At 34.3% G+C, this 13715-nt stretch overlaps 2 protein-coding genes across 2 annotated transcripts in view; one reads left to right on the top strand and one right to left on the bottom strand.

Moving 5' to 3' along the window:
* LOC136417460 (cathepsin L-like proteinase) overlaps positions 1 to 13715 on the top strand; it is a 201437-nt gene that overhangs the window by 12764 nt on the left and 174958 nt on the right. The window lies entirely within an intron of this gene.
* LOC136417459 (cathepsin L-like proteinase) lies at positions 161 to 2085 on the bottom strand. The gene is made up of 4 exons (XM_066403156.1): positions 2038 to 2085; positions 1237 to 1319; positions 830 to 1162; positions 161 to 771 (listed from the first exon to the last, which is right to left on the bottom strand). The coding sequence occupies exons 2-4, from the start codon at positions 1312 to 1314 to the stop codon at positions 220 to 222; spliced, it is 963 nt and encodes a 320-aa protein (XP_066259253.1). The 5' UTR covers positions 1315 to 1319; positions 2038 to 2085; the 3' UTR covers positions 161 to 219.

The following is a 13715-nucleotide window of genomic DNA, read 5'->3' as shown; positions in this document are numbered from 1 at the left end:
TTACCTTTATTTTAGCTATAGAATACGCTCCCGAAGTTATGTACCGTACTTAGAAAACACCCTGTATAAAGTAGTTTTGTATAATCCCAGGCAGAAGGAAAGTGACTCTTAAAAAGAGTTTTATGCGTATTTGAAGCAAAGTTAGAATAAAAGACAGAAGTAACTTTTACCGTAATATATTTACAAAGTAAAACAACATTCCCATAGCTCTAAGTTCATTTACAAGTTGGGGTAGCATGCTTGAGAAGCAATGGCGCACAAGTTGTGGCCCCTAGCCATTCTGATGTAACCACCCTCTCCCCAGCCCGTACCCCAGGAGTTCTTAACGATCCAGTAGTTATGTCCGTTCTCGCTATTGTAACCAACAGCCAAGACTCCGTGGTTGATTGAGTTTGAGCAGCTTGAGCTATCGTAAATGCCACCTCCATAGTGTTGGAAGTCTTTTGCGTTGACGGCTACAGAAACAGGGCTGACATTGCCAACGGCATTCCTCAAACCATTTTCGTCGTTTCTGCCGATTTCAGTGTAACCTTTGATTTTGAAGACGTTTCCCTTTTGTCTGCAGGATCCCTGCCTCGCTTCGTATGGGTAATCTTTTTCATAAACCATTCCGTGGTCCCTGACGTAGTCCAAAGCACTTTGAACAACACCTCCGCTGCATCCAGCACCGTTATAACCAGCACCGTTAGTGGCACAATCCACAAGTTCTTGTTCACTGAAGGACACCAGCGACCGATGAGACTTGGCGAAAGCTCCTTCCAAAGTACCAGTCTTAAAGAGAGAACATTCTTGAAGGAACGTTTTAGTACAATTTTAGATGAAAACTTACAGCACTGAAAGTCCAGCAGGAACCGCAGGAACCTTGGTTCTTAACTCCGGTGACGTAGTTGGATTTCCTCCAGTCGACGTGGTCGGGGGTTGAGACGGATGTCTGGTGGATCCTCTTTCCAGTTTGATTGTAGACAGGCATCTTAGATGACAAATACTGTTGTTCGAATTCCTCAGCAGTGAGGTCAGTGAAATCGTTGACGGCCATGTACCAGGTGACTAAGCCTTGGTCGTATTTAGCATTGTGCTCTTGGATTTTTTGCAAGTTGCCCTTGAAAGCTTCATAGCGCACCTGGTGTTCAGCGTCAGAGGCGTAAACCTTCCCGAATTTTGCCTAGAAATAACGCAGTGTTAAAATTTTTTCAAAGATAATATTGCAGACAAATTCATAGTTTGTGCTCAAATCACCTTGTAGTTAGCCCATTCTTCTTGGTTGGCACTGGCGATCAACACCAGGCAAGAGAAAAGGAAGATTTTGACGAACATGTTTTCTGAAACAATGATTGTCCAATAATAAAGGCAAATTCCTAAAGGGAAAAATCAATTTCAAACGAGAGTATAAGTTTTTCTACGCTGAATGATGACAGAACTTGGTACATATTCAAATTCTCAACATATCTTAAGAATATCTAATTGATTTTTTATTTGCTAAATTTGGAAAACATCACAAGATGGGCCCAATCAATCTAAAGGTAGTTCAAATTAAAAAGGCCATGCCTTTGAACACTCGGAAAATACTATTTGAATTCATATGGTATTAAAATGTTTTGTTACGGTTTGAAAATGTCTCATTTAAATCTTATCTTATAATAATGTTTTGTTAATTAAAATATGTTATGCACCAAGATCTTAAAATGCGCAATTTTAATCTAAATGTCAGAATTAAATCACGGGAGATGCAGCTCCAAGAGATCTGAAACGTATGAGTGTTGAGCATTTCACAACCACGGTGCATATATAATTTTCCCCCTTACTAAATTAAATAAAATCACAGTTAATTTGCCTAAACCAAAAATAAATTGAATTGCACACAAAAATATAACGCGTCTTAATTCATAACAGGCTGTTTTGGAAACAAAACGAGAAAATGTACTTCGCAATCATTCAACACATCCAATAATGATAACTTTCAACTGTAGTAATGAAAAAACGAACATAATATATTCCTAATATTTTCTAAATTGTATATTTTTTTCCCTCTCAACTTACTCAATTGTTGCTGTGTCTGCGCCACAACGACTGAGAATTGTTATTGAAATTTCTCAATTTATATTGTTAAGCTATATCTTATCAAAATCTTGTTCCTTTCTGAAACATTTTATCTCAAGTGATTTTAATTAACTTTTCAATATTATGATTGTTTTCGTTTAGACCTTCGATTGCTCTTAAGATAGGAAGTGTTTTATTTTTTAAATATTACGTTTTGGTATTGTTAAATTATGCTATAATTTGTGCTTCATTTAATTTGTTTTAATAATTTTATGAAATTGTATTCTCTGAGCACTTCCAAAAAATTCTAAAATTGATTTAATTTCATACCGATTTAAGAGAAATGGCCAAAACAAAGTTTCCCAAGGCCCCTAAACGAGCTGTAAGGGGTGACAGGGGGTAGGCATCAGAATAACTCTATAGAGGTTAATATTATTGCCACCCCATGCAGCTGTTCCAAATATTTAAAAAAAAAACTACTCTAATGACATTAATTTAACAGCTAATGAACAAAATTAAATATCCCAAGTCTTTTATGGTAGATTGTTTCACCAAATGAATTGTAGGAAATGGTTAGAGGTAGATATGGAATAGTTCTACACGGGACAAAGTTATTGATACTCACATATGGGCCTTCAAAAATTACAAAATTTGTCTAATATCGCATTGATTTCAGAGAAATTTCCGAAAAAAAACTGTCTCCTTAAACGAGTCCAACTTTGGGCCACCAATTAACCTTTGGCAATCTGATGATTTAAAAAATTATTATTTTACATAGATTTACTAATTTTTTTATGCATACTGGAGAAGAAAATAATTAGGGCTTATTCCAATATGGATTCCCAAGTCTTCGGAGTAGCAAATTTGGCGATACGATTATAATAAAGCCTTGAAGCTCTAACTTTAACATAGGAAGTTATACGATAAAGTTAGAGTTTCAAAAGGTTTGAGGATTTATTAAAGATTTATATCATTTTAATGAGTATCGGATGCTTTATAGGTAACCCTAGAAGCAATTCATAGACTCTCCACCAACAGTGTAAGCAAAAAGGAAAGCATCAGGAGCAAACATCGGGAAAAAGAAATATCTCAAGGGGAATCGAGGTAAATATTAACTAAATACAGTGAAAATCCAAATAAAGTTCATGAATTTATTTATAGGCATATTTATGCTATTTATGTAGTAAGTTAATTTGGGAAGGAGAAAATTCGTTAAATTTCACAAAATTGAAGGTTTATGGCTTTGTACGTTGATGAGAAATCGTCTTTGTTCTTTTATGCACACTTTTGCAGTTTAAATTTTAACAAATCTGTTGTAGTAGAGAAACTACCGTATACACATTTTTAGAATGATTGGATACCGTGTTCAGTACCTTCCTTAAAGTTAGTCTAGTTGATTGTGTAATGGCGGCAGAATCGACATACTTTCGGTTTTTGTGTTACAGGTTATCAGGAGTCTGAGAGATTCCATGTCATCTTATCTGTTATTACATTGTTAGAAAATTATTATAAATTAGCGCGTTTATTCGATGGCAAGTTCTCGAAAATCCGTAGATGTTTTCGATTCTGATTTTGAAGACATTTGTATGAAGTGGTATTGTTGGATACCCGTCCAAATCATCTGTTATGCCTCATCTCAAACGAAGCGATAACCAATATACATAAATCGCTCAACTTGAGGGATGTTCTGGTTTGACCGTGAGAACCATTAGGTAAAAATATTCTCGAGTACACTTAACACACCGTGACTCTGTCGCCACTCACCAGTCCTTATCAGTAATTTGGCCCTTCGCAGAATCACATGTGTTAAGACGTTAATTGCAAAACCTTTTAAGGTCTGTTTTTTCTCATTCAATCTAAAAATCCTAAGTTCGTGGGAACCTACCAAATTTGTGTTCTGATTGGTCAACTAGAACAAAAATGGGCCGAAATCAAATTCTGCTCGTTTTCCCTGCGTCCTTTTTTTGTCAGATTGAGAGTGGAACTCTATGCATAAACAAAGATCCGACCTTCCTCCAAATTCATACTAGAGATTCTAACGCACCTAGTTCAGTAATAGTTATCACAGATTTTTAAATATAGACTTGTTGACGTTACGGTAGTGTTTTGTCTCGACCATCGTCCTGATTTGACGTGGCGGTACCCACGTACAAAAGAATACCTGGTGTCAGAAGCTTTTCCCTTAAGACTCCAACAGTATGATGAAGTAGGAAGTGATGTAAGCGACTCCGAAGATACTGACATATGCATAACAAGCGACCATGAAACCGAATCCGAGCAAGAATATGAGGGAAATGAAACAGAGAAATAAGAAAGCAGACAAACAGAAGGGCAGAAAATGAATGCGGAGATTGAGCAAGAAGTAGCCTCTAAAGAGGAAGTAGTAATGTCGGAAGAAGAAGAATTAATTGAAGATAAAAGCCAAAAACATACAAAAAGATACAAAAAAACATTTTTTTACGGGAGAAATAAATTCCAATGGAGCAAAGTGGAACTAGCAAGAAATGTAAGGGCTCTCCAACACAACATTGTAGATATTCAAAAAGTTCGACGTAAAATACAAAATATCAATAGTCCGTTAGATTATTTTGAAAACCTTTTCTCTGAAGATATGTGTAATCTAATGATAACTTGGGCAAACAAAAAATTAGCGAACATGAGAGGAAAATATAAGAGAATTAATAAACCCGAACTAGCAGATGTAGATATCGTGGAACTAAATGCATTTGTGGGTATATTGCTTTACACATCAATATGTACTATCGGCCACAAAAGTGGTCGACCAGTTTCAAATCAAAATCGCTTGCGGTATTGTGGGTCGGATACCTTTTTTTGTCACACTTGACCTAGATTACTTTTTGTTGGATCCCCCTTTTTGTGTATATACATCAATATTTTGCACAAAAACATGTATTGCTGGCCCAATTCATTGAGACAATTTTATTTTTTGGTATTTTCTCAGTTCATCGTTCAGCTACAATGCCACCAAATCTAAGCGATAATATTAAAAACAATATAGTACTTTTATATGAACAAGGCCATAATATTTCCGAAATTAGTCGTGAGTTGAATATTACGGTACGGTACGTACGGTTACGTAATCACATTGTTTTTTTTTCAATTAAGGTAACTTTATCACTGGCTTAAATTTGGGGACGTTTTTTTGTTTATATTGTTACTTCTGGCAAGAAATTCATCTTGAGTTGAGCGAAAAGTCTGTGAGATGTCGGCTGTGTTATACAAGGTGTTCCAAATTCGATGTGCTATTATTGCTATCTCTTAAACGGGAAGAGTTACAGGATCGGTTAAATTGGAAGAAATGTGCCAAATTTAATACTCTTCTAAGAACCGAAAACAATGTTGCCGAATGATTGTTAGTTTCTGAGTTACTGTGAGAAAACTAAAATTAGGTCGAATTTAATTTTCTAAATGAATCGATAACTAAAGGTTTTTCATCAAAACGTTTGATACAAGAACTTCGTAGTTTTCTTATGTGTACAAACCAGTAAATTTCAACATTTTAAATGTTCCTTAGCTTTTGAGATAATGAGACAACAACTTGAGTTTTTCAAATACGGACCCGTGCATGTTTCGGCGGTTTTTAAAAGTTCTTAATAACCCCTTTACAACGGTGTATCACAAGATAGAATTTTTTATGTCTTAGTTTAAAAGAAGTAATTCTGCATTTTTCTCTCAATAAGCTAGGCCTCTCTTGGAGTGCCAAGCAAAAAATGCAATTATTATGCCTCAAAAATTTATAATCATATAGCTTGATTGATAATTCATTTGCCTGCATAACATGTTTTGAAACAAGGACGAATTCTATTGAGTACGTTCGGATGCTCGACGAAGCTATGCTTCCTTCTGTTCGTACTTTGTATCCTGTGGCAGAAATGCCTGTCATCAATTATGCTGATGACAACTCTAGGATACATCGCGCAAACATCGTGAGGGACTGGTATCACGAGCATCCAGACATAAACAATCTTCCCTGGCCTGCATATTCACCAGACCTAAACCCCATAGAAAATTTATGGGGCCTAATGGTTCAAAGGTGGCACAATAACAATGAACGTACTACCGAAGATTTGGTGGCACATTGCAACCAAATCTGGAATGGGGTTAGAGGTTCACTCTTGTGCCAAAACCTTGTGGGTTCAATGGGCCGGAGGCTACAAGACGTCATTGACGCCAATGGGGGAGTAACCCGCTATTAGAATTGTTTATTTTTTAATTTAGTCATTTATTTATATAAATTTTAAGTTTATTTTCTCACGATCCTCCATCCGAAGAGTCTCTCGAACTGTATTTCCGAAAAAAATGTGTCTTGAAATTTTCCCTTTTAACGTACGCATTACGAAAAACGCCGTTTATGTCATCTTTTGTCTAAAGAACTTTTGCGACATAGAAATCACTTGATTGTTAAGCGATAGGTAAGAAACAGTCGGACTAGTTAATTCCTAATTCCCAGCAAAATATTATTGTTAATAAAAGTCTTGAAGTTTAATAAGTTGTTCTACAGTGTTTTGTAAATTATTGGTCTTGTTTATAATTGAATTTAACATGTATTTTTTTCGTTTTCATCTTAAACAATTATATAGCCATATCAACTTTTGCAATTTACAAAATTCAATGTTAATATAGTGATGTTTTCACACAATTACTAGCAGAAATGATTTATTTGAAATTATCGTCCTGAAAATATTCCGGCAAGCTTGGTATTCGATGTAAAATTCTAAATTTATTCGCTAGACACGTTTTTGTTGTGGATCATTTTTTGTGAACTGATAAGGCGCCTTCGCTTGGAATATGCGTCAAGCGATTTTGAACCTTAGCGTAGTCGACCACTTTTGTGGCCGATAGTACATAAATCTAACCATGAAGATGTACGTAGTCTATTTGTTTCAAACGGTAAAGGCAGGGATGTTTTTTGGGCTGTTATGTCCCTACAACGATTTTTGACTATTCTAATTGCTCTTCGGTTTGATAATCCTGAAGACAGAAATGAGAGAAAAGCTGTTTACGCCGGTGCTGCTGTACAAGAATTTTTTGAAATGTTTGTGAGGAATGCACAAAATTCCTATTCAGTCGGTATTTCAGCGTGCGTTGATGAGATGCTTGTAGGTTTTCGAGGGAGATGTTCATTTAAAATTTATATATCGAATAAACCCTGTAAATATGGTTTGAAAATTATTGCTCTAACTGATGCTAGAACACGTTACCTACATAACACTTATATTTATGTTGGGAAAAATTCCGACGGTTTTGGCCTAGATCACGAAGAACAAAAACTATCCAAACCATCTCAAGCTGTCATCCGTTTTGTAAAACCTCTATATGGCTCTAATAGGAATATCACTGCCGACAACTGGTTTTCATCTGTTGAATTGACCCGCTCTTTATTGAAAAAAAAAATTAAGGTATGTTGGCACTATGAAAAAAAAAAAAAAGAGAAATACAGACTGAGTTTTTTCCACAAAAGCAGAGACCAGTTAACGATACGTTATATGGTTTCACAAAGGGTGTTACTCTTTTATCCCACGTACCTAAAAAAAGCAAATCCGTTATAGTCATTTCGTCCGTGCTGTTCGGGACTGATCTTAAAGTTGTACATAGTGATTAGATAAGCACTTTAGCATAAGTCGAATTAGTACTGCTGGTTACATCGCAACATAGCAGCTTTAATTTAGTTTATCATATTTTACCACGCACCCAGAGGCGACGCCTATGAACGTTAAGAAATTGGCACCATTTCAGAATGCCCAGATGTGGGGAATCCTTTGTCCTAATAATGATGGTTCCTCGAAAGGGACAACCTTCTCTCAAGTAGCTTTGTTTTGCCATAGCACCACGTTTCTAACGGCTGCAATTAAGAGCACCCTCTTTGTCTACAAGGGTTCTCCTGGAGTACGCCTATGGGTGCCGATCCCTGAATGTAGTATTTAAGGTTCCAAAGGGTAGTTTTTTATCGTCTCTCTCTACGATTCTACCACACTGCGACTATCCCTTAATCACGATTTTATTGGTCGAAAGCATACCCAAATATATCATTCCGAAGTGAAAAGAGAAACGTTTTTTTTTACAGTCCGTCGATCCTATAGACAAGGTTTCTCTAAATTAAAAACACATGCATCACAGCAAGTCCGTCGATCTGGAAAGTGGAAAGCCAGAAATGATTGCTTGTTATAACCTAACCAAAGGTGGAGTAGATTCTATGGATGAGAAGTGTGCGAAGTACAGCTGTAGCCGAAGTACGCGAAGATGACCGTTGGCAATTTTTTATCAGGTAGTAGAAATTGCAGCACAAATTGTTTTATTATGTATGGATCTCGCCCTCAAAATGATAAAAGCAGATTTGGTTTTGTTGAAGAATTAGCAGATGCATTGGTGAAACCTCACATGAATAGACGATTACATTCAAAAAATCTAAGGCACGATATTCGCAGTATTATCCATCGACTTCAAAATATTCCTGAACCGGTTCAAATAGAAAAGAGACTAGAAACTCGAAAATATTGTTATATTTGTCCACCAAAAATAAAAGGAAAGATTGCTTTTTTGTGTCTCCAATGCCAAAAACCTATTTGTCTGCAATGTTCCAAAAAATGTTGCGTTACACGTTGTAACCGAGAATAAAAATTATTCACTTATTCTGCACGCTGCCACTTTTGTTTTTGCTTCATATAGAACTTTAATTTTTTGTTAACTTCATAATTAATGTTTATCTGATATAATTTAAACCGTGAAATGTCATAAATATTTTTTAATTTTTTTTATAGATTATTTATACGAACTTGTTATTTCCATTTGAAGTTAAAGTTTTGTAGAATTTAAATAATTTGTTTTTGTTTTTTTTTACTTTTCAATAAAATATATGTTATTTAGAAGAGTTGAGCTTACGGGTTTTATATGACAACATTTTATTTTTGCACTAAGATGAAAAAAAATACAATTTTAATGTAGAAGTCTACCGGACTCCGTGTCACCTTAAGAGATGGAAATCTAGATGTCAGCAGTTAAGGGTTAATGTTAGTTTTGTTTATTATTTGTTCTTAAAAAGTATTATTTAAAAAATTCACAGTTTAATTTAATTTAATTTAATTCAAATAGAAATTTTACTAGCTATTTTTTTGTATTTATAATAACTTAAAATGAAATTATATGATAAATTTAATAATTACCTACTTTGATTAAAATGTAATTTTTTAAATTAACCGAAATATTATATATTGTATTTACTCACAAATTAACTTTATAAAATGGTCCATTGTAGATTTGAAATAGAAAGTGATACAAAAAACTGTTACTACAAAAATTGTTTAGAATAATATGAAGTTTCTTGATATCAAAAAAAAGTATGTTTCTGAGAAAAAAATGCTAATGACGTCACAGATGCCATTTTCCCACTGTTGGAAAAATCTAGTTTTTAAAGAAAAATAGACCTTAGGGGGCCTCCTTTGAGAACCCTTATTTAGATTTTTGATTTCGGCTTCTGCTTACCCATAACAGGCCCAAGGCGCCAAGTTTGGATCACCCTATACATCTTGTATTCTACAGAGATGAAATATCTCGATACCGATAAATTCTGAGTTTCTACAGGTTATGGGCCAATCCAGCAAATAGTTAACACTTTTGACAAAGAAGTAGATATTTTACAACACCTAATCCTATTTTAAATGTCAATGGCACAATAATCTGCAAATGGGCAAACAGAAAACGATGGATAAATGATGATCTTAAATCTGTTAGGCAGTAAATTAGTACCACAGGTAGATACATTTTTCAAGTTAACGGTACAATGTATTCTAAAATTGCGGTATTAACATAGAATTTCCTCAGTATAATGTAAGAAGAAACGTGGGGGTTTTTCATATAATTCTTTAACACTTGTTCCTTGGTTTTTATGTTCTTTTTGTTGTGTTGGATGAGATTTAACCCCAGAGGTTTATTTTTATGAATAGAGTTTCGATATACATATACAATAATAGGTTTTACAAGGCTCTACCACAGTTGGCCGCAGGAGCGCAAAAGTTAGTAATTACAAAACTACAGGATTGTAAAGTAAAAAACTTAAAAATCAATTTTTAATTATGTTTCTCATATCAAACCATTCAAACTCATGAAATTAAATACCTGGAGGTTTTCGGGATAAGCATTCATATCTGCAAACGATTTTTATGTTGATCATATAGGGCGTCAGATTCGGTTTATGATATATGTACTTGTTTAATTAATTCGTATTTTTTGTCCGTACAGAAAATCCACTTTTAAATGAAAAAGGTAACTGTCTATTATTTCTGCTTAGAAAAAGCGTACCTTAGTCATGTCACTCGGAGTAATCGTTTTAAAAAAAAAATGTTTTTGAACTAATGAATATTAAAGTCCTCGAAGGTTTACCGGATTTTTGACGAACCCGATTTGACCTGATTTGGAAATTTACATAATTCTAGATAGTCTGCTTAAACTAAACTAAACTGTTTTTTCTTTTAACAACTGGAATTTATCTACTGATTAATCTAAATTTACAGCGTTTTATTAATAATCTTCTTAGCTGACTTATGAACTTCCTATACCTGTACACTGACGCTTCACTTTTGAAAATCAATAAATTCAATTAGAACATGTGGAATTTTTAAGTGTTATTAATTTCTGTAAAAGTACAAAAATTATAATATAATTAGATTTTTGATTTTAGGACCTTAATAAACAATTTAAAGAGTTCTAGGTTTTTTGACATTTCAACAAAGAAATACTGGTGCCTCATTGTGACGTTGAATCAATCATTAGCGAAACACAGAGACAATTATTTTTTCAATTTCAATTATCGGTCACTAGTACAATTATCGTGATAATTTCCCTGTTCATCCATGTTACCGGAACAAACTGAAACATTTCAACTTACGGCTGTATTTTTCACATGTTGTGATTCATGAAATTCTCTTCTTAAATACAGAGTGGGCCAATGAAAACAAAACAAGGCCGATTTCTCATATTTACCACTGAAACAAAAAAAAATCGCTGAGACCCGTCGATTTTTATTTCGAAGGGGAAATCTTTTGCTCCCATTGGCAACCTTGCCACTTTCAACCCCTTGGCGGGGGAAGGTGCAACCTTTAAACCTTAAATGGGATTAGAGGTCAAGTAATGCCTCATTTTAAAGATCCTCGAATTCTCTTTTCAACGCTATCAAGTTTTTTAAATTTGATGCAGTAGTTTTCGAGAAATCACGTTATAAATGTTGAAGAAGCCAACATATAAACAAATAGTAGTGTTTTTTCAATTCGTAACTTACATTTAAAAAAATGTGGAAAAAAACATTTTTTCTGAGGACGGATTTAAGTTTCTGTAGTAATTTTACAAAAGGAGAATAATTTAAAACATTTATCTACAATTTTACTGACTTTCTTATTTAACAAATGTTCAAAATGTTGCCCTCCTGCTTCCATACAGAAATAGAGGTTATGTTCAAAACGATCTCGGACGTTTTGAAGCATTTCAAGTGTAATCTTCCGACATTCATCAATGATTCGGTGACGTAAACAATTTAGAAACTCTGGCTGAGTTTTATAAATCTTACTCTTTAAGTCACATCATAGAAAAAAATCTAACGGACTTAAATCTGGTAATCTTGCGGGCCACTCCACTGGTCCTCTTCGACCAATCCATCTACTAGGAAAATTTCATTTAAGTACTGACGAATAGCAAAAGAATAGTGAGGAGGTGCTCTATCTTGTTGATGAAGTGTCAACTCGTTCTCATTGTAACGGTCATTATGTTCAATAATTTGTGTCAATGAGGATTCGATAGTATCTTCTAACAATTGCAAGTAAATCTCTCCTGTTAGATTTACTGGTAGAAAAAAGGGCCAACGACACAATCGCCATAAATTCCAGCCCAAACGTCTATTTTCTGCGGATATTGAGTGTGAACTTCACGAAATAAATGTGGGTTTTCATCAGGCCAATACCGACAGTTATGACGATTAACAGTACCGTTCAGAAAAAACAAACACTCGTCTGAGAAGAAAATGTTGAATAAGAAATTCGGGTTATTTGTTATCCTTTCACTAATTGTTTGGCAAAATTCTAAACGCCTATCAAAGTCATCTTCACTTAATTCTTGCGCAAGATGAATTTTATACGGGTGAAATTTATAGTCTTTCAAAATTCTTCGGATGCTCGTACGGGAGATGCCAGAAACTGCTTGTAATTGCCTGGTACTTAACGTAGGGTCAACATTAACTTGGCCCAAAACAGCAACTTCCATTGCTTCGTTTCCCACTATTTTATTTGCAGCGACTCGTTTCTGATCTGTTACCGATCCTGTTTCCTTAAATTTGGCTACTAGTTCAATCACAAACTTCCGGTTAACATGCTTATCTCGATGTAGGTCATTAAATAGCTGCACTGTAATATTAGCGCATCTACTGTTTTCATAATAAAATTCAATTATCGATATTCGTTCCGCAGTTGAATAAACCATTTTTAACAAAAAAAAAATTACTTTTAAGTCGAAATAGTCAAAGACAAAATAGTATGAGGTACTAAATGCAAATAAATTGAAAATAAATAATTCATCATATCCACTTCCAAAGGGAGGTAAAAAATTAGTTCGTTTATTTTTGTTAGAAGTATGGAATTCCATAGCAGAAATAACTACTAAAATTTCACTGATAAAACTGTAAACAAGACATTTATAAATGATAATGATTTTAAGATTTTAACGTGTAAAATAAATCTTTCTTTAAAAAATATCAAAGTAGATTGTAGATGCATTTTGTTAAATAATAAAAAACTCACTTTAATTGCTTCTTTGTATCAAGTTGGTTTAAGAGTGATTTAAAAAAACACATAAAGCACTTCTTACATAAAATTTGTAACAGCTACAAAAATGACAAAAGCGTTATATTCGTTCATTGATCGATTTGTTATTAACGTGATTTCTCAAAAATTGCTGCATCAAATTCAAAAAACTTGATAGCGTTGAAAAGAGAATTCGATGATCTTTAAAATGAGGCAGTACTTGACCCCTAATCCCATTTAAAATTTAAGAGTTGCACCTTCCCCCGCCAAGGGGTTGAAAGTGCCAAAGTTGCCAATGGGTGCAAAAGATTTCCCCCTCGAAATAAAAATCGACGGGTCTGAGGGATTTTTTTTTAAGTGGTAAATATGAGAAATCGGCCTTGTTTCGTTTTCATTGGCCCACCCTGTATATCAAAAGCGGAGTGCCTTTTGATATACATATATTTATATGAACTTTTCGTCATGTTTTGGGATCTAGAATATGTGGTTCAATTTATATTACTATGCTCACAGACACTTTGTAATACGAATTGAATTTATGTACCGGGTGTCCCGTTAACAAAAGACGCCGGCTGTATCTTTAAAACTATTGTAGATGAAGCTTTGAAACAAAAAATGGTATAACAAAAGTGACCAAGAGAAAATGCTAGAAATATTTTTTTTATTCCTAACTCCACCGCTAGGTGGCGTATCTCATATAGTGGTAGTAAATATATATGTGAGCTTTCATAAAGAAAGCCATATGGGGTTACTTATCAACTTATTTAATGTAAATGCAAAAAACATGTTGTCCCATAATATTGTAACTTATCCTTGGACATGTGCGGAATGTCACAGGCACCTACTGGTGCCCCATTGTAAATTAGAAATGGACTA

Source organism: Euwallacea similis, chromosome 28 (assembly GCF_039881205.1).
Source record: "Euwallacea similis isolate ESF13 chromosome 28, ESF131.1, whole genome shotgun sequence".
NCBI classification, from domain to species: Eukaryota; Metazoa; Arthropoda; class Insecta; order Coleoptera; family Curculionidae; genus Euwallacea; species Euwallacea similis.
This window is presented reverse-complemented; position numbering and strand designations above follow the sequence as displayed.

Coding starts and splice junctions, on each gene's coding strand:
- LOC136417459 (XM_066403156.1), bottom strand. CDS start 1,314: ATGTTCGTCAAAATCTTCCTTTTCTCTTGCCTGGTGTTGATCGCCAGT. Junction 1,163..1,236: donor AAGAATGGGCTAACTACAAG/GTGATTTGAGCA, acceptor CGTTATTTCTAG/GCAAAATTCGGGAAGGTTTA. Junction 772..829: donor CCTGCTGGACTTTCAGTGCT/GTAAGTTTTCAT, acceptor TCTCTCTTTAAG/ACTGGTACTTTGGAAGGAGC.